Source organism: Gymnoscopelus braueri (genome assembly GCF_963280865.1).
Source record: "Gymnoscopelus braueri genome assembly, chromosome: 2".
Lineage (NCBI taxonomy): Eukaryota > Metazoa > Chordata > Actinopteri > Myctophiformes > Myctophidae > Gymnoscopelus > Gymnoscopelus braueri.
In genome coordinates, this window is record NC_137604.1 from 24,575,461 (window position 1) to 24,596,933 (window position 21,473).

The 21,473-nt window shown below is 40.1% G+C and overlaps 1 protein-coding gene across 5 annotated transcripts in view; it reads left to right on the plus strand.

Annotated features, from left to right (window-relative positions):
• atf7ip (activating transcription factor 7 interacting protein) overlaps positions 1-21,016 on the plus strand; it is a 47,284-nt gene extending 26,268 nt beyond the window's left edge. For all 5 annotated transcript variants that reach the window (XM_080448153.1, XM_080448155.1, XM_080448157.1 and 2 more), the window contains 11 exons: positions 618-1,101; positions 2,656-2,825; positions 8,045-8,182; positions 8,352-8,423; positions 8,939-9,024; positions 14,186-14,241; positions 14,431-15,069; positions 15,728-15,829; positions 15,948-16,028; positions 18,420-18,502; positions 20,389-21,016. In XM_080448153.1, coding sequence (XP_080304279.1) covers positions 618-1,101; positions 2,656-2,825; positions 8,045-8,182; positions 8,352-8,423; positions 8,939-9,024; positions 14,186-14,241; positions 14,431-15,069; positions 15,728-15,829; positions 15,948-16,028; positions 18,420-18,502; positions 20,389-20,853 — 2,376 coding nt within the window. In that variant the 3' untranslated portion in view covers positions 20,854-21,016. The remainder of the gene's footprint in view (positions 1-617; positions 1,102-2,655; positions 2,826-8,044; positions 8,183-8,351; positions 8,424-8,938; positions 9,025-14,185; positions 14,242-14,430; positions 15,070-15,727; positions 15,830-15,947; positions 16,029-18,419; positions 18,503-20,388) is intronic.
• Positions 21,017-21,473: the final 457 nt, after the last annotated feature.

Sequence of the window (21,473 nt, forward strand, 5' to 3'; positions counted from 1 at the left end):
ACTCCAAGTGACCAATGGAGAGGTGTCTTACATCTATCAGCGTAGGACCCGCCTTCTGAACTTTAACCCCTCACACAAACAAATCCAAGAGAGAGAAAAAAAAAATCGAGACCAAAGACATAGGTTTTGAGAGAGAAGGCATTTTGCAATCAGAAAAAACAACTTTCATTCGCAAATGAGGAAAAAAAACATTAAAAACATTTTATTTAGCACCACACATTTTATTACCCAAACATTTTACTAAGTATTTTGTTTTATGTAGTTTGAACCGTTTTTCCTTATTTTTTTACTCTTGAATTTTAAAAGTTTTGTTCTCAATTATTTTTTATTTTCTTTCAAATCTTATATTTTTTTGCTTGCAAATATATTTTTTTGTTTGCATTTTTAATTTGTTTTAATTAAAAAAAAATTGTTCTGTTTATATAATTTCCTTTGCTTACAAATTATTATTTTTTGCTTGCTGTTTTAATTCGTTTTCTTTCAAAACTATTCTTTGCTCTGTTTATATTTTTTCTCTCTCAAATGTTTTTCTTTTGTTTGGTTAATAAAGACACAAATGTAACTCCATAGAGCACCACTTCACATCCCTTATCATACTTTTTGGTGTCTTTCTTCAGGAAATTAACACTACAAAAGATGATGCAGCCACTGCGAAGGATTCTTTGAAGCCGACAATTAATGATTCAGCTCTATCTGTAAAAGAGCCAGAGGAAGACCACAGGGCAGTCACTAATTCCACAGAGCCCATGGAGACAGATGTTGACACTATGGAGGCCAAGGCCCCGGAGACCTCCACATCTGCAAAAAAGGACGGAAAAACATCTTCCGCCAAGGCAGGTACCTCCTTAGTCCCTGCATCCTCCTCCTCAACCCAGGCAGCTTCAGTTCTTGACCAGGAAAAGGAAACCATTCAAACCAAGGAAGCAGCTAAGGAAGTGAAAGAGGAGAAAGTAAAGGATGAGGTGACGGCTTGTAAAGAGAAGGTGAAAAAAGGACCAACAAAGGAGGTAAAGATGGAGGTGGACCATGTGAAAGCAAAAACGGAAGTTGGAGAGTCCTCAAAACCATCCCGACCCACATCCACTCCTCCATCTGACACAGGTATGAGAGCAAGTGGGGACTAATGCCCAATTGAATGCGGAAAATAGCCGATCTACAAGCTCACATGTGTCGCAGATCTGCTATTTTCCGCCTGTGACACCATTGTACAATGAAGGATAAATCATGCTTAACGGTCAACTGGTTCAATGTTGACAGATCCTTTTACACATTTTAGCCATCAATGTTAAATTCCTGCTCCCATTATAATATAAAGGTTTGATCAATGTGCTCTATGGAAACCGTATGCACAGACTGAATGTACAAAGTATGCTCTGTAATCACAGCATTCATTGAATTTATCATTTTGAAAACACAGTTTTGTGGAAATTCTAACATAATGAATTTCTGCCTCAGCTAAGCACAAAGTAAAATGAATATGAACTCCAAGTTAATTGATAACTATTTAGTAATGGTCAGGATAGTATTTCAGGCATCAGTTGCTTATAAGACAAATCCACTTGACATTTATATTTATTTTTACAACTTTGTCTTTATTGAAGGTTTACATTGACATGATACATGATACAATTCACAGTACAAAAATAAACAGAAAAAGACATACATGTATAAACATACAAATAAAACAAAAAACAAATAAAATACATATTTATAACCTTTATGGGGGTGCACATTTAAACTGTTCTCTAATATTGCTTCACATCTCTCCTTTTTTTATATACAATAACCATTTTCCCCATCTTTTTTGGAGGAGATCTTCCCTTATTTTCAGTTTGAATGTACATTTTTCCATATCCTAAATCCACTTGACATTTATGAGATGGCTTGAAATGCGAATTCAAATCAGATTGTCTGGACACTTGGACACTGAAGCCTGATTTATGCGCCAACGTATGATAAAATCTCACAATGCTTTGTGATGTAGTGAGCTCGTAGATGTACTATTTTCGGCAATGTCTGAAATTCTGAATACACAAATCCGATCTGATCGCTTGCAAATGACAGTGTGGACAGTCAGTCTTAAAGATCATATTTGAGAAACAAATCAGATTTGTCTGCAGTCTGAACAAAGCCTTAGGGTCAGCAATTTTAGACCAAACTACCCTGTGACCAAAAATGTACTTAAATCATTGGAAATAAACTGACTCACAGATTTGATACTACTGTCCCCTGTGGCCACAGTACCCATTGGAACCGAACCTCTACTGTTTCAAGTGAATGTCCAACATTTCCTTGAAGAATATTGTGTAACTAGAGAGATGACAGGTTATGACAGTTGCTATTCTATGCATTCTTATAACTCGATGCCTGTTGACTACGAAATAAGAATCTTAAAAAATAAGTTATTCAAAAACAAAATTCTGATTTCCTGATCTCTTTGTTTGTGTTCCGGTAAGATTTTGAGAAAAAAAATCAAATTTCTACTCAAAACAAAACTTATAATATATATGATATAAATAAAGTTCAAATCCTGAAAAATTACAGTTGGGATATATCGAACTACATGTTGTGCTACCACTAGCATAACACAATTATTGGCCAATATTGTGCCAGTGATGTACACCAAACTCACATGCTTTTACTTTGTTGTTACAGTGGTCAAAGTCGAGAAGAACCCCTCTTCACAACTTAAGCGCACTCTGTCAGAGGGTGAGAAAGATGGCCCGAAGGTGGAAAGAGAGGGGAAAAGGCCCAAGGTGGAGTTGGAAGCGCAGCTGGAACTAAAAATTACTGCAAAAGCCAACAGTCGCCTTAAACTTGAAAAGGTTTGTTATGCCCTTTAATATACTGTCTTTTATTTCCCCCTATTATAAGATATTTGTTTTATTGATGGATGAAGACCATGGTACAAGCCATATTTTGAATACTGTAGGGATGGAAAAGTTATAAACGGTATACAAAAGACTGAATATTTGTGAACCAGCGCAGCAAGTATACTCCCACAGCCATACACTTGACAGGAAAGCTCAGAAAAACTATCTAAACTGATTTTGGTAAAAAAAAGATAGCGACCTACCGTTCAGGCGCTATCGAAATAAGACGAAAAGCCTAGATCTACAAGCACCGGCCAGCGAACGCCGCCTGTGTCCGCTCTGAGGAGCGTTGTGGCCGGCCAAATTAAATGGTAGCACACTAGCATTGCATCACTTGCTAACGTCTATATGCTGAAGCTATACAAGCACACATACCTGAGATATACAACGTTTTTGAAGGCCTGCAGACAATCTTCCGACATATCATGACATCATTGCTGTTATTATCCCGTTCAGTGAAATGTGCAATTTCTAACTTCACGGCACGCTGTCTGCCATATTGAAATCTGTGATCGCCCCTCCAGAGTATGGGAACCTGGGAAGGCCACATTTTGAAGAAACACCCACCCGTTTTTTCTTTTGCTCTTTGACTGCCAGAAATAAAACATAATTTTGCCAATTTCACTCACTTTTGAAAAATCATAGAATATTTATCTCCAGTATGATCAATCCCCCGACGTATCCGAGTCTTGTTGAATCGGGGGGGGGGGGGGGGGGGGGGGGATCATCCGTTCCATAGTTGTGGCCTTGAATGTACAGTAGGCTGTTCTCGCCAAAAAGCTACACAAACAGCGGAGAATCCATTCTTCCAGATCAAATTACAAGAGAGAATAGGCTGTTTGTTTTGCGATCACGTGACCCGCTGCTCCTCTCCTTCATAGAGAGCCAAACGGAGACCCATAGGCGAGTGAACAGTGCCATCTAGTGGAAAACCACTGAAAACACAAATCTCGTCATTGGCACTGTGAGCCATTGCAAAATATGACGAGAAATCTTGTCATTGGCAGCCAAAAAGTTAAGAAACGCCCTTTTTCCGATGTCAATAATTATATATTAATGAAACAATTAGACATATTACCCCACGTTGTATTCAATTAGGCTCACAACTCTGTGCACATTCAGCCAACGCAACATTAGATTTACAACAAAATATATAAAGATGTACCAATACCATTTTTTTCCTTCCCGATACCAATTCCGATGCGTATCGGTCGATACTGAGTACCGATCCGATACCAGTGTGTAATTTTAAAAAGAGGACAGTGGTTCTCAAAGTGGGGTTCAGGGACTCTCAGGGTTCCTTGAGGTCTGTAACTCTACGGGTCCATTTGGTTCCATTTGTACACTCAGATGGGGTCCTTGAAATTAAAAAGTTTGAGAACCACTGATCTAGGAATAAATTCCATTAATCGTTGACTGCCAGAGTTAAAACATCGTCTATAGCTGCCCTCGCCAGCGATTCCGATTTACTAACCTTTGAAAAATCATAGAATATCTTTCTTCACGAAGATCCACCCACCGATCACTTTAAAAGACTTTGCAGATAGGGCTGTGAATCGTCTGCTATCTCACGATTAGATTCGATTCCGATTCTTGGGGTCACGATTCCGATTTTTATCGATTTTTTTCAAAACAAACGATTCTCGATTCAAAACGATTCTTGATTCAAAACATAGGATTTCAGGATCTACTCCAATCTGCTGGCATGAGAACAGAGTACATTTATGTAGCTTTTATAATTGTAAAGGTTTTATCAACTGATAATATTGTAAACACACAAAGGTAAATCCAAGATCCTCCCCCCCAATTTTCATTATTATTTTTTTTTTTGTAAATCGATATTTTTAAAAATGAGAATCGATTCTGAATCGTCCAACAGTAGAATCGCGATTCGTATTCGAATTGATTTTTTTCCAACACCCCTAGTTGCAGAGTCTCGTAGAATCAGAGAAAAAGAATTGTGCCACTGCGGTAATCCATTCCATAGCTGTGGGCAATTGAATGTGTTGTTTTCGCCAAAAAGCAACAAAAAGCTAAAAAGAAAATTCGTTTTTTTCAAATCCTTTAACATTAGATCGGATGGGGCTGGGTTTGTTGTGATCACATTATTTCCCACTCTACTGTTCTCCAGAAGTCATAGGATCACTCATAGGTTGGCGAACAGCGCCCTCTAGTGTAAACCAATGAAAACACCACACACTCGTCAACTCGTCATTGGCAATGTGGACCTCGGGCCAACTTACGAGTGTACTCGTCAGTGGCAGTCAATGAGTTAATTATTGGTGCAGCTACAAGTTAGTAAAAATAATAATATATATAGTATAATATAAATAGTACAGTAAGAGTATAAAACAGTAGTGCAACGTTACTGTAAATGGCAAATGTATGTGACAAAATGATGTGGTATAGGAATGGTATAGACAGCATTTTAGGCAGTATTGGCAGCTTACAAATCTAAAAATGTACATTTATAAACATAAGTGATAATAGCCCCAAAAAAATAAGTTTGATCATTTTAACCAACAAGCAATAGCAATAGTTCAGTAATAAATACGGTTAATCAATAATGCAGTGCAAATCTGTAACTAATTTAAAGCTGTACCATTTTACAAATACACAAAAAACAAATTCACTTGATAATATAATTGATGAATTTCACCATGTTTGTGGAAATGTTCTTAGTAGTAGTCTACACTTTACGTGCCCAGCTGCACCAACATGCGTAGAATAACCCGTAAGGGCGATACGTAATTACAAATAATAAGGTGCTCTGGTGGGCAAAAGCCAGCTGAACCGGTAAGTACTAGTCCAATTCATTCATTTCGTGGGTGTGTGCGTCATCATTTTCAAAAGGTCTCCATTCCTGCCCGTCTACATGAAAGCGCTGTGGCAGCGTTTTCAAAACAAAACAGCAGAGTTTTCAAATGTCTCTGTTTTAGGGGGTAAAAATGGCAGAATAGTGTGGATGATAGGTGAAAATATGTGTTTTCATGTCCTAGTGGAGACCTAGTTGGAGGCCTGAGATAACTGCCTCTCGCCTAGACTGGGATAATGTAATCATGCCGGAAACAAAGAGCACCTGTTCACCTCCAAAATTATTCCCGCGGCCAGAGGCATCATAATGTGTTTCATTTCGTACAATCATTTTGTTTCGTTTGGTATAATAATCATGTTTTATTCCAACACGTAGTGTGCCTGGTGAGACTTAACTACTCGATTCGGCATTCAGTTGGAGTAACAACTGAAAACAAAGTGGCGCCAACCGGAAACCACTTTCTATAATTCTAGAGTAGGCATGGCTTAAGTCACACTGGTCAGTTCGGAATGAAAACCAGGCTTTCCGCCATGTGGAAAGCCTGGTGATGCGATGTTGCCTCTCTTCAAACACAAAGGGGCACGTTTTCTCACCTTCATAGGGATCTGACTAGAGATTACTTGACGAAACGTTACATTTGATTACTATTATTGTTCTAAAACAATGGGGAGATCAGCTGATAATGTTTTAAAGTTTCAGATTGTTTAAGGAACATGGAAGAATTGTTAATCATATAACTAAAATAAAAAGTTAAAATTGACCCCCAAATCAGAACTTTTATTTATTTAATTTATTATGTTGTAATATTTGTAATATATAAGTGTATGATAAAGATTTGTGGAGCAAATGCCCCATTATTCATTTGTTGGTTAAAGTAAAACAATTAAAAACAATATATATTATTATATTTTATTATTATAAACATTTTTTGTTTAATGCATAAATTATTTTTCCAAATTGAGCTGGAAAACTTGAAGCCAGATTTGTCAGACCTTATTTTTCATAAAGAAAACTATAAGCGGTTCCAAAATTCTTGGATAAAGCTAAACAAATGATATCTCATTTTGTAACTATAATCCTCTACATCCTTACATATGTAATGAAATGCAAAGAATCTAGTTGCTGCATTCAGGCACATTTTAGAAGGGATGACATGTTTTAGCCAAGCTAAATAGTTCATGTTGGCAATGTTTACACAATGAAGGGAACATTCCTGAAAAGAACGTTTAGCACATGTAATTGTTCTTATAATCTCTGCATGATTGATTACCGGTATGTCCTCACAGGCTTGTACTAGTTTAGCTGTAACTCCCCTTAAATTCATCTAGAGTCACAGCCAATCTATTAGAATTCTAATAGAACTCTATGGTAACCCCATTCCCAAGCTTTCCTGTCTCACGAGGAGAAAAGCCTGGTTACGACCTAACGCAGAATGTGTCTATAGGGCGAAACTTCCATTGTATGTGTCCCTGGAAGCTGTCTTTTCTTTGCCAATCGCAACATGGGTTTCATGCCTGAGGAATGTAAACAGATGTCCACAGCATCAATATAACTTCCTTGGGCAGTTCTTCCAGTACTTCCTGTTAGACACTCTCACTCTCAGTATTACACTGTGATGTAATCCAACCCCAAAGGTGTCTCCAAATTTGAATACTTAGATTTAGTTCAGCTTCTACCTGCCCCTCCAGTGAAGGGCACTGTGACACTCCCACACAAGATATGTAAACAACTAACAGCATTATATTTGCAGACATAAGTTAAAACGAATACATACATCATGAACTTAAAAAATGCCAAACAAAGGTAAACTAATAAAAGAAACAACGCTCCACCTTCACTCCTCTCTCTTCCCTGACCGCGTTGTACAGCCTGACAAGGTAATTGGCAGTCAAGGTTATTGACTTAAGCTGAAGGCTTGTGGCTGCATTCTTGTGTATGAACTCCATGCCTCCCGGAAGTAGACCTCAAAAAGACAGTGATTAGTAGGATTCCGCCAAATAAAAGTACAACGTAACCAAAATGAACTGTATTAGCCTGTTTGGTCAAACTTTAAACGACAGTCAATATGCATGTCAGTTTTCATCTTAATGAGGGGGATGTTCTCACCCCAGTGAGGAGTGGCTTTGGAAGGGAGGTGCGCAAGGCATGCTGGTAGTTGGAGTAATATACATTGGGAAGCAATCCAGAGGAACACACACATTAATTGTTCCGGTCAAAGGGCGGCAATTACAAATACGAATACTCTTTCCCACTTCAAATAGTAGGCTTCAAACTTTGAGTGAATACAGCTTGTTCAGTTGAAGTTCTGAAATGGTATTTTGACATTACATGTTTTTTTCTTATTCTTCTTTTTCAGATTGTGCAGCAGTTGTTGACAGAGCAGTTGAAGGCGTTCGAGTGGACGGTTGTTGATAAAGGTTTACAAGAGCTGAAAGACAGAGTAGAAAAGATAGACTGTGGCACCAAACACCAGCACAGCATTAGTACACTACAAGTAAGCAGACCTTTCATTTTCATTGAAAACAATAATTTCCTCATACATTTTATTCAAACATACATGCAATAAGACTTATTCATTTACATATACATGGTAATGTAAGAACAGTAGAAATGTATTATAGTTTGTAACCCAAAATATTTTGTCTGTCTGCGATCTTTTTCAGGCTAAACTATCTCGAATGTCGAAGAAGTTTGGAGAGGCCAATCAAGCATCAGAAAACAGAAGAAAACAGGAGGTAATTTATTTTCTTTAACACTTTCAATAGGGATTACACCCATTATTGTAGGGGGGGGGAAAAGAAAAAAGGATTTAATAGTCCATCTACAAGCTAACGATGTTGCATTGTGATGTGTTGTGAGCTTGTAGATTGGCTATTTTCGCCACTTGACCCCATCGCACAGCTAAGGCGGTGGTTAAGTGGTTCATTGATTTCTATGAGCTACAGTACATCGCTACAATCTTCTTGAACATATATGGCAACATATTAGCATAACCTACGTATATATAGACAGAATGGAAGATAAATTAGCTCTACAGAGAATTTAGGAAATTTGAGTCTGGAAAAGTATGGAAAATGTGTAGAAACCCTGTGCCTTCCATATTTGTACCATTCTGTAGTTTTTCACCTGTACAGGAAAACAAACTACAAAATCAGCTTAGGGTTTCATCCGCTTTCAAGACTTTTTGTTCTGTTATTCAAATCATGTCTGAAAAACACATTTCTGACAATGGACTTTATAATTTTCACAGGCACTTGCAGCTGCTTCCGCTAAGACTGCAGCTGCAACAGCTGCAGCAGCTGGCCCAATAACCCAAATAACCCCAGTAACCCATCGGTAAGTGTTTTTTTTATTCATATTTTTAATGATTCATATTCATAATCTAAAACACTGTCAATGCTTGACTTATTATAGCAGACAAGTATTGGTGTTTTACGTAACAGTATATTACAAATTCTACTTGGCGGATCAGTTAGGAGATTTTTCATCTAGTCCACACAGAAATTTAAATTCTGTGCAATCATAAAATGCATCATATTTTGCGTATGTTTGTGAATTTCCCAATGGGCCTTTGTATGAACGTGACAATACCAGACTGAAGCCAGTAATACGCATGTAGGGCTATATAATTTCCGTAATGCTGAAACATTTGAAAGAACCCAGACTGAATGGGGACATAAAACAGTGTCCACATAATTATACAGAAGTGTCCAGAATTTGGAGGTTTGAGTTTGTGACCATATTAAGAATGAGTGTAAGTGTACCACATCAGCATGTACATATATCCATACAAACGCGGGTTTGGGATACAGAAAAATCAAGAGGAACCAACAACAACAAAAAACTAAGAAATACAGCGTTAATGGTTACAGTCGGGGCAAAACAGTATCCACATGAGTATCAAGTTTTGTCAACTTGTTGACCGGACACACGCACACACAAAACACAAACACAAAATGCAATGACCATGCCAAATCCCAAATGTATCTCAAAAACAAGGGAAAAGTCAGATTAGCGAGTTTGAGAAAATGGATTTCATAGTGCCCTACACATGGAGCCGTTCACAGCAACACTATTTGAGATTGTCCTGGAATGCTGTCTATAATCAATTAAGACTGGATTGAAGTTTAATGAAGACAGAATAAAGACCACAATCCTTTACATCTCCTAAAAACGATTTCTTTGGGAACCAAGAATCGCAGACTTTTTTTTTTGAGCGTTTTCAAGATCAACTTTTTAAAGCACTTACTTGACCTTAAATATATTTCTCTAGTAAACCTCCTTTGGAATAAACATGCAGCTTTTTTACCTGCAAAGTAGCCCTGCATGGTTACAGCTGCTGAGTCTTGTAACGTTCTACAATGTGAAGCTTGAGCGTTACCCCAGGCACTGCACAGAGTGTAGTTAAAACTGCACCTCTCCTCCCAACAGCGTGCTCCGTCGGCAGACGCAGGAGCCGCAGCCTGAAGTGCCCTCTGTCGCTAAGACACCCGCAGTGTCAAAAAAGAAGAAACACAGGACGAAGGACGAAAAACAAGAAACTCCGGCAGAAGAAGAGATGGAGGAGGAGGACCCTTCTGCCCGTATGACCATGGCACAGCGGTTAACACAGTACAGTGTAGGCAAATGCCTAACAAACATTCCGCTCCGGCCGATCAGCTCCCAGTGGGAGACGGCGTTGTACCGAGATTGTGGGAGAAAGAACCAGAAGCCCAGGCCCGACCGCTACGCTTCGTATATATTCCGCAACTTGGTTCCCTATGACATCTACTGTACCTGGGTCGCAAGGGTGAACTATATTGGCTTATTGGGAAAGGCCGCTCTGCCCAGGAACGTAAGGAAGACACTAAGGATGTACATCGAACGTCGGTTCAGCAGACTGTCCTCTGACAACTGGAGAGATATTCGAGAAGCCATCAATGAATTACTACGAGTGAAGAGAAAACCACTATTTTTTGGGTGTGTTAATGGTTGAACTGCCATGTTTACTTGACCGTCTTTAGTGACAAGAACAAAAGCATACTGTAATTAGTAATTGCATTATTGCATTTTCTTTAGACATATTCTCTGCATATTCACCCTGCTTTGAAAAATAAAGTTGAGAATGTGGTGGAAAAAAACTGTCATTATGTGATATGTAATGATTACACATGGGAAACATACTGATGTTCTTCTGCCCACTGCTTAGTACTTAAAGTAATACAGATTTGCAATGGAAACATGCAAGCATAACAGGTGTTTTTGCTCCAAACTCAAAATTATGACAAAGGGTAGAAACTGAAAGAAGTGTCACACTGGAGGATTGTCGTCTGGTCAACTTTGTGTAGCACTTTTCCCACAGAATAAAGTCCATGTTTTTCACATTAAAAAATTTATTAGTTAAAAATACATGAGACATAATACAAGCATACTGTATATAAAGTACAGTATTAAAAAACACCCTCACACCCACACACATTTATAAACCCCATCCATCCACACGTTCAAAAGATACAGCCCTTCTCCACCACCACAACCACTCGCACATACTGTACACCAAAACATAGGATGTGCTGTACTCGGGCATAATAAAAACATTACTGTTTAGGCAACAGTCCACTAAACGCAAACGTTTTGACCTTAAGCCTCAGCTTGAAAAGTTGGTGTTTATTGTATTGTTGCCTAAACAATAATCGATCTGCAATAAAGTGAGTGCAGTTTGTTCCATTATAATAGGACGATAGTGTCACCATGTACCTTCACCAGATCTAAATTTTATTAGGAGACGGGTGCCTAATGATCTGAGGGATCTGATTGGTTTATAGGCAGTAAGCAGTTCAGATATATTCAGGAGCTTGATTCTGCATTGTATTGGGAGCCAATTAAGTGATCTATAAGTAATGTGCTGAGCTTTTCTTTTCCCAGTGAGTTGATCTGGCTGCAGCATTTTGAATGAGCTGTAGCCTTCATACAGTCTTTTTGGGTACAACAAAGGGGGCATTACAGTAATCTAACCTGTCGGATATTAATGCTTAGACCAGTTTCTTTCAATAAAATTGGGACAAAAAACGTTATTTTTGGAGATGTTTTTAAAGGACCATCTTAGTAATATTATCTCCCAAGGCTCCCTGTGTTTTCAGAGGCAGTGAAACCAAATAGGAATGGATCTCCTAATACAGAGATCTCAATTTGTATTCTTTGTTCAACTATGGAACGTTTTGGGAGTGGTTCAGTGTTAAGACTAAGAGAAAATAACTAACCTAGAGACAAATGTTGAAAATCATGCAAACTAGAGACAACAGCTGCTTCGCTTGGGCTCAAAATCAACTCATCAAAAACCAAGGTGATGTGTATCAACAATAAAAACAACTCCAATAATCATGGACCAAAATCAGCTAGAGGAGGTAGCCAGTTTCACATACCAAGCTAGGAAGCATAATTACTATGGGGACGGAAGAGGATGTCAGTGCCAGAAAAGGAAAAGCAAGGATTCAAACCACTTCCAACATCTTAAATAAAATCTGGAAAGCAAAAAATATCACACAAGAACAAACTGCAAAACTGCGAATGTCAAATCCACCCTACTCTACAGTTCAGAAACCTGGAAGAAAAGTGCCAACCTACTCAACAAAAAAACGTCATTTATCAACCGCTGCCTCCGACGCCTCCTAGGAATCTACTGGCCCAACCAGTAGACCTGTGGGACCTCAATAGACAAGACACAATAGAAACACAAATCAGGAGGAGGAAATGGAACTGGATAGATTACACACTTCGAAGACATAATAGATCAATCACAAAACATGCTCTGACATGGAACCCGCTAGGCAGGAGGAAGCACAGAGCAGGAGATGAAGGTGCAAAGGCTGTCATGGCAACAACTGGAGAAGAGGGCACAAGACCGAAGAGGATGGAGGAGTTTCATCAATGGCCTATGTTCCTCAGGGAATTTAAAGGCCTAAGTATTCTGGGCTCACGTTTCCAAAGCCATCACCATCAAAGTTGAAAATATGGCTGTAGTGGTTAAGGCAGAGCGCCCAATGGCTGCCATGTGTTTGTCAAGTTCACTTGCTGCCGAGCTTCCACTTCCACTTCAACTAAAAACTTTAGCGCAAATTACATTATCATTTTGTGAAGATGGAGGGGTTCTCTAATCCCACGCAAATGAAATTTATATTTTACAAGATAATTGGATGCTGCAAAAACAAAACAAAAACTTTTTTCTATCACTTCGCTTTCTCTGGCTTCGTGAACAAGGTCTTTTCATGGTATCTGTAAAGCCTTCAAGGCAGCCATCATGCATTGTGAAAAACCTTGTAGGATGCTGCTGCCTTCTAAGCTCGCTGCCTTCTAAGCTCACTGGCTTTGGCATGTTTTGTCTGTCAGCGGAAATCTACATATTTATTTTGGCAGTAAAAAAAATAAAAAGCATTTTTCTTGTGAACGATAGCGAGACATTTTGAAGAATCTAATAATTTGAAATATCCATTCTTGTCTTTTTCATCAGTGATGATATACAGTACATTAGTAGAAGGTTACCCAGCGTTGCCTGGGTTATTGTGCCGGTGAATGAGGCACAAAGTACTTGGAGGCCATCTGTTATGTCAGTACTATGAGGTCAGGCATCTCCAGATTTGGGCAAAGTTTTATGCCAAGCCACCTCTCCTTAATAAAAAAAGTTAAACATTTGAATCATTTTTTTTTGTGCTCAACCACTCTTAGAACCCTTTTTATTTGGTAAACTTGACCTGAGTCAGCTTGCTCTGACATTTTTTCTTTCTACACCAAATGTGTTCGCCCCGAAACATTTGTCACTTTGTTGTTTTTGTTTGAGTACCTTTTCTTTTTATTAAGTTCTTGTTGATATTACCTTTTAATACATTTTGGATATTAATTAGGTTTTCCTCAACTTTCTGTAGGAATTCTATCAAGCCGTGACATCAAACATTTTACTTACTGATACCTGTCACCTGAGAGTAGTCTGACGTAATACATAATGTCATTAGATAGCTAAGCAGACAGAAGGTGGTGCTATTGTTTAAAAAATATATACAGTATACTGTGAACTTCCTGCTTGTGATTGAAGCAAAATGGATTGAAGAAATGTTTCATTGCTGATTCTTGGGGTTGGGATGCACCAACTTATACTTGCAGTACTAATAATTGAGCTGAACATAAATTCATGGAAGTAATTTCAGTCAGAAATTCTAGAGTAGCGTTTAGGTCCAAAGAAGTGGTGTAGTGTATTTGTGGTCACTCTTGATTGGTTCATTTGTGAATATACAAAGCTCTGATTAGACTAGAGCCTTGCATGAAGACTATCCAATGATTCCTAAGTGGACTTTCAACCGTTTTTTTGCTTCTTTCTGTGCTAATTTACAGAAAAGTCACATGTAATGATAAACGACGTCTGCACCTTGAATGTCACTGGATTAACACATTGTCCCCTTACGTGTCATTCTGTTGTGGATGATAACAGCTCTAAGCATAAATAAACAATTTCTAAATTTCTAAACAGGCTGGTCCGGACTGCTACGCATACTCCAACTACCATTTCAACAACCAATGCAATTTGTGAGTAATACGATGTCCATTTACTGTCTTCAGTATGACTTTGACCTTTTCTAAGGATTAAATTAGCTACCCTTTGAATATGCATTGATAATTATAACTCCAAAGAGTATAGTTCATACTTATGATGTGTATCATACTTCTAAATTCTTGATTACCTTATTTGAGTAATAATTTTCTCTCCATTTCCAGCCTCCCCGCGTCTCCCAACACCGGTCCCCATGTGTACTCCCACGTCCACAACCATGGTACAACAGAACCCACAACAGATTCTCCAGCTGATAGCCTCCACTTCTAATGCAACCAATTCCCTGGCCACTGGCATCACCACCCAGAGTTCCATGGGCCATACCTTGCTCCTGAAAGCAGCCAATGGGAGCCCCGGCAGCCAGCCCATGCTCTTCCAGCTGCCTTTGTCTATGACTAACTGCCAGCCAGGAACCCTTGTCAACTTTCCCGTCTCGTCTTTGCCCACTGTCAACTCTCTTAACAGGGCCAAAACAACCACAACAACCACCACTTTCATATTAAAGCCAGCCCACGCGATCACGACTGCAGCAGGTTCAGTCACCGCCAATGTCCCTGCTCTCCAAGCCTCTGCGGCTCAGATGTCCCAGATGACTCTTGCCCGGGCCGTGTACCCGGGGGGCGCTGGAGGGATCAGTACGCCCAACGCCGGGGTGTCGGTGACCACAGCCAGGGCACCAAGTCAGTCCATTTCTTTAGCAGGAGCCATGTCTTCATCCTCTTCGCCTGCAACCTCTGGGCCAGCAGCAACAGGCTCCACTGCTCCAGGACCCCCACAGGGAACATCCATGACGTCAAAGACAGGTGTGTGTGTGTGTGTGTGTGTGTATGTGTGTGTGTGTGTGCGTGTGCGTGTGCTTCGGACCTATTTCACCAGATTTTCTTTTCAACTTTATCCGGCGGGGCATTGAAGAGGTTTATATGTATGTAGAGTATGTCCCCCAAATGTTTGCCCAAATTTGGAAATACACCCAGCTTCAGACTGGCCTCCAAGTACTCTGATCGGAAATGTGGGGCTCCATAGCCCAGAGACACAGACATGTGTCATTCACAAACGGCACACCTAGTAACTTGCTATTCATAGTTACAGATTGCACAGGGAATCCACCCCTTTATTGTATATTTTTTTTTTTTTACTGCGTGGCTGTGTAGGAGCCTAGCTGTCTATAAGAGTCTGTCTGTTAGTTTGTTTGTTTGTTTGGAGCTAATCTCGCAAAACCGCTGGACCAAGTGGTGCCAAATTGTTTATGCAAACTGACAGTAGGCCAACGTACCTCTTGCACGGCTTGGGGCAAAATCCACTCCAAAATTGACCAAATGTGCTCAAAAATCATTTAAGGGAGGCAGAAAAGGCTAAGACGTTTTGAATTGTAATCTAATTCTATATTGTGTGGAATGTTGTCATTGCCTTGACCAAGGAATGCAGAGTAATTGTTTCCTATGTTTGACCTACACATTTCAGACAACCAAGCTACAAGCTCCACTCCAGCCAAACCTGCTGTGGTAGCGGGACGCCCGAAAGGCTCTGTCATAGACCTCACTGAGGATGATGACGACGTGCAGGGTAAGGTTGAGGAGCAACTGTCTTCCCCTGTCCTAACGTGAATCTTCATTTTGTGATTTTCCTTTTGCATTGTAAATCAGAAATACAATACTTATTCTGATTCCTCTGTCTCCTACAGTAACGGGGGTAGTAAAGAATGCCACTGTTGCACCTGCCTCGGTTACACAGCGGCCTCACCCAGTCATCAGTGTTCCCAACAGTAAGTCCCTTCATATTATGATGTCTTTGGGTGAGCGGGAGTGTGATTCACTCCCCTTATATCTGATACTGGTTGTCTACATTAGAGCCCTGCACTGGACTGCGCCCGCCCGCTCCCGCAATAGTTTCAACTCGTCCCACCTGCAGTACATTTTTTACCGACAGCTCCCAGTGTTTAACACATTGACCGCCAGAGGTTAATCTCATAATGTTCTCACCAGTGCCAATGTTTTATTGTTGTTTTTTGTTTTTTTCACGTCGCCATAGACCTCGTTAAAATCCTTAAGATTGAGCTGTGCACTGTTTGTATACATCGCGGAGATCTCCCTGCGTCTACCAGTGAAAACCACGTGTCAAACGGAGCCGCCATGTTGTAGTTAGAACGGTTTATGTTAAACAGTGATCAGCGAGGAGAAAAACTACAATCGAAGAAAATGGCGTTTTAGTGTGCGCTTTAGAATGGAGGCCGACGGGATCGGCAAAACGTGATCCCGAATAATTCCGTTTCCGGTGGTGTTACAATGAAATGTGCCGTATAGAAAATTGAGAAAAGTTTTTATTTTTTTAGAGAAAAAGCACCACAGCCCGTAGGCTACGGGATCGGCGCTTTACGGTTGGATTTATCGGCCCGTAGGCTACGGGCCTGGCGGTGGTAGTGTTAAGTACCGCCTGCTCCGTCCTGCAGTATTTTCATTGGGAGACAAATAAAAAGAGAAGGACATCATTGACCATTTCAGCACCACGGACAGAGACACCACTGGACTAACTGCTGATCAGTATGCTGCCTATTTAGATTACCTAAATTGAAAACAATGTCTTCTTTTATTTCCTGGCCTGCACCGATTATTTGACAAAGGTTGTAATCATTCAAAGATATTGTTTATTCATACGCTTGTCGACCTGGCTCATACGCTTGTCCACCGCTCTTTGACTTATATCCATTCCAAACTTTTGGCTCCGGTTTGCTTCCCACTGCCTAGAACAGCGCTACTCAACCCGCGGCCCGCGGGCCGCATGCGGCCCGAACGCAGCGTCTTGGCGGCCCCCTCATGGTCAAAAAAAAATATTTTTTTTTTTTTTTTTTTTTTTTTTTTTTTTTTTTTTAAGCACAGGATAAAAATATACATTTCCGTTCAAATATATGGGTTGCTAAAACATTTTTAAAAAACAGACAGACATACATACAGGTGTGTCAATTGTTACAGGTATAATGCATAGTTTTCTATGCATTTCGGGTTTTTGGGGGGGTTTGACCCCCACATTTTCCGGCCGCGCGGCTTTGCCACGCGCCCAGGATAGGTGTCCCTTATTTCAATCTCTGGGAGTTGGCAACCCTAACCTTGCCATACCTTAGCTTTTGCTGAACTGATGCCACTGGACATACACACAAAATAAACTGGTACAGTGAAAAGAATATGATGTCAAAATGTACAAAATGCGCACACAGAACAAACACATGACTGCACACATACCGACTGAGACGGCTATACTAAATGAAATGGCTAGGTTAGTTCGTTATGGCGTTAATTATAGGTACATTTTCTAAAACGGGGGTTTTCGATTAGAGGAGTAATATTACACTTGAGTCGAACGGTGCATCCGAGAGGCAATTCCTATGTTGAAAGACTCCACTGATTTATCAGTGTGATTTGGGTGTTTGGTGTAATACATCTTCGGTTTCACTGACTATAAGCTTTGCGTGCACACACTTCCTCGCTCTCTCTCTTCCTCCGAAAAATGTTAGGCCTACCTACTAATTAAATATTCTATATTGTGACTGATTTTACTTTTATTCAGATTTTGATTTCTTTGAGCACATTCAGAAATTTATTTTGCGCAATGCCCAGGCTGAGAACCACTGGCCTAGAACGTGACATCTGACCTCTCCAATACTCCCTTGGTTAAGGATGCAAGATTTGCATTGGATCCCACGGGAGCCCAATCCCAATGCAGGGCTGTAGTCCATGCCACTGCTTGATATCATGCTTTTTAACCACATCATAGTTTAACTTGAACCCTAGCACCTATTCTGTGAAAATAGGCAAACATACAGCAAAAATATTAGCTCTAGTAGTAGATGGGCTAGATTTGGTGTAGAGGGAGAAAATTAGGGAGGGGACCCTTAAATCCTACATACTTAGTTGACCGGGGTGGTCAACGAGGTATGTAGGATTTAAGTGGTTAATCATTTGTTCCAAAGGCCTGCATTTTATTGATGGTTGCAAATTGCAACCATCAATAAAGCGTTGTGCTTCTGTCTGATCTGTCCCTTATGTGACAGATGTCTATCAGTGGAATACAAATTATATAGTAACATGTACTTAATGTGTCATTTGCCTCATTGTGTCATTTGCAACATCTGTTGAATTTCCAACCTTGTTCTCTTTCTTAGGTGCTGGAACCAGGTCGTCCCCTCAAAGCAGTCAGAACTCTGGAGGCAATCCTCAGACAACAGTACACCATCGCGCCCCAGTGGTGAGATTATAGAATTACATTTTACATGTTGCATACAGACCACACACTAGGCCACATTTACGTACAAGAAAGGGGCCAAAGTGCGCTGCACCTATCGAGCAAGTTATGCTTGCAGTCTGTGTGAAATGAATGTCTGACTTGCATAAGATGGCAGCCAATTATGCAATCAATGATTAGGACAATACTCTAGTGCAGGTGGTGTAGGTAACCTTAGGCAACATTGTGCCCAACATTGGCACAGGGGAAGGGGGTCTCTGGCACACTGGCATAAGTGTGCGAGAGAGGTTTTTTCTTTTGAAATTAAATATTTAAAAAATTTCCCCTCACATATACAAATGACATCCTGCACATAATTCTACATTCATTCATCAAACTCCTAAGGGGGGAGGGAGGGAGTCTGGGAGATATGTGGGTTATTGCTCTGAGTCTAGTGATTATTACATCCTAATAAAAAGAAAATATTTCTAAAGAAGAAAAAAATAAAGGTTGTTATAGTTGGACAATCAAAATCTGTTGGAAATTTAAAAAATTGATGTGGTGTCATAATTAAACAACGTAATGTTGATATGGCACGCTGACTATCAAAATAATGAAAACATGGCACTTCATGTCAAAAAGGTTGCTGACCCTTTTACGTCTGTGGCAGGGAATGATAATATGCAGTGCTATTTTGCACCTACTGTTTAAAGGCTGAGATTTTCCATTAAATACTGACCATTCAAAATGCATGCATAATAGAGCAGTGCACACTCGTGTCTCGTCTCCTATCGTTATTTGTGTGATCCTACTTCAAATACATTGCATATGCATAAAGGAGAGAAGAGCACTTGCAATGTCATGCAAAGTGTGCTTGAAGTTACAATCTGTGGGTTTTATGTCCATTATCTCCCTCTCCTGATGGATAGAGGTAACTGCAACGATGTACAAACTGTAGTGTCCAACCTGGCATGCCGTCTGCTTCAAATAATAATAATTGGTCCACAAAATGTTAAAGCCTAAATCGAGAGCTGGTCGCAGCGTATCATGGATTTTGTGCTTGTTCTATTTCTTTTTCTTAATTTTTTTCCCCCCATTTTATTCATTACCACTTTCCCCATGTATAGTCCCTGTCACTGCCAACCGCTACATGTTGGTCTTGGGGAGGGTTTAGACAACTATATGTCTCCTGCGATACACATGGAGTCGCCAGCTTGCTTCTTTTGAGGCGTAACACACGTGGAGGAACACACTATACCTCCCAGTTCTGCTGCCTGCTGAAGAGCAGTGAGAGAGAATGCCCTCCCCTGCCAGCTTCACCCGCTAACGAGGCTAATTGTGTTAGTTGGAGCGCCCGGCCAAGGCACGGTGGAGGAATCAAACTCAGTCTTCATGGTGGTGGGCAGGAACTTTACCCCTGTGCCAACCAGATGCCATTTACCAAACTTATTTGAGTAATTGAGTTACTGTTGGTTAGACAGTATTGTGTGGTCAAGCCATGCAAGTTAAAATGTTGTTCCCAAGTCAATCTTTTCTTCTGGGGCTATTTTCAGCAAGACTTTTCAAATCGGCTTTAAAAGCATAAAAACATATCTTTGACAAAAAATAATGTGTTAGATTCTTTCTCAAGAAAGTTTCAAGTCTCTGCAAATTGCTTTTCATACCACACTGAATGGACAGAATCCAAAATATGCATATTGTATTTATGTAACGTTTTGCTATGCGGTGAGAGTGAAAGGATGGAGACAAAGAAGAGAAAAAAGACGATGAAAAATATTCGTTCTACCAAAGTTCAACATCACTTTAAATATTACTACTCGCATAATAAAGATCAGGTGATATGTACATTCAGACACCAATCTGTATTAATGCAAAATGTTTAATTTATTTTCATGTTTGTTCTCTTTTAGGAATCTCCTGCGAAATCCCGTGCTGTAACCACCTCTGCACCGACCCGAGGCACCACAATGATTCTGCCACCCCTCCCCACGGCACCACAACCTGTAGGTCGGCTGCCTGCTGAAGCTACCCAGACCTCACCCCCCCAGCAACCCCAGCTGAAGCTGGTGCCAAGTCCCAGTGGTATAGTGCTGTCCTGGTGTGTAGCAGAGACTGACCTGACCTGTGCAACTGTAGATAGCTACCACCTATATGCCTTCCATCAGGATAACTCGAATGCCAACAGCGCAACACAGCAGCACTGGAAAAAGATTGGGGAGGTTAAGGCCCTTCCTCTGCCCATGGCCTGTACTCTAACTCAGTTCCAGGCTGGCTCCACCTACCATTTTGCGGTCCGAGCCAAGGACATATATGGCCGCTTTGGGTCCTTCTGTGATCCCCAGTGCACCAACGTCATCAGTCCCAACTCTGGCTGAGCTGATGCACGGTGATTTTTGTTTGAACTTGAGAAGTTATGTTTTCACTTTTAATTTATGTTCATGTTCTTGTTGTTACTCTCACGGATGTTATTTTAGTTAGTTTTTTGTAAGTTCTGTCTGGCAACCAGACCTAAAATTCAATAAACGGTTTTATTAAGATGCTTGTGGTTTTAATTACTTTGCAGTGCATTTTGATATTGTTTGTTGCCTAGCTTTAAAAAATAAATAATCATTTATTGACAAAAATGCATATTTAGTCAGGGGATATTAAAAAAATCTTGGAATAAATTCCTTACCAAAAAAAATCTTCACCAATGTGTTTGTAAAGGTGTCTAGTAACACATCTCACAAAGACTGAAATGTAGTTTCCCTAGGAGAATTTGTGACAGCTCCTGAAAGTTGGGGTACCCACCATAACCTTATGCGGGAAAAAAATAATAATAATTCTGTTTTAAGTAGCATGTGAGGGGTCAAACTAGGGTGTTTTTATGATTCTGAATCCATTGCAAGCATTTGTTTTGCACCAAAACCACTCCTCGGGCTAAAAACGGCCATAGCCATCCTTTTCCAGGTATACTTTTTGTGTAAAAAGCCCATTGAGATTGGGCCGTTTTTAG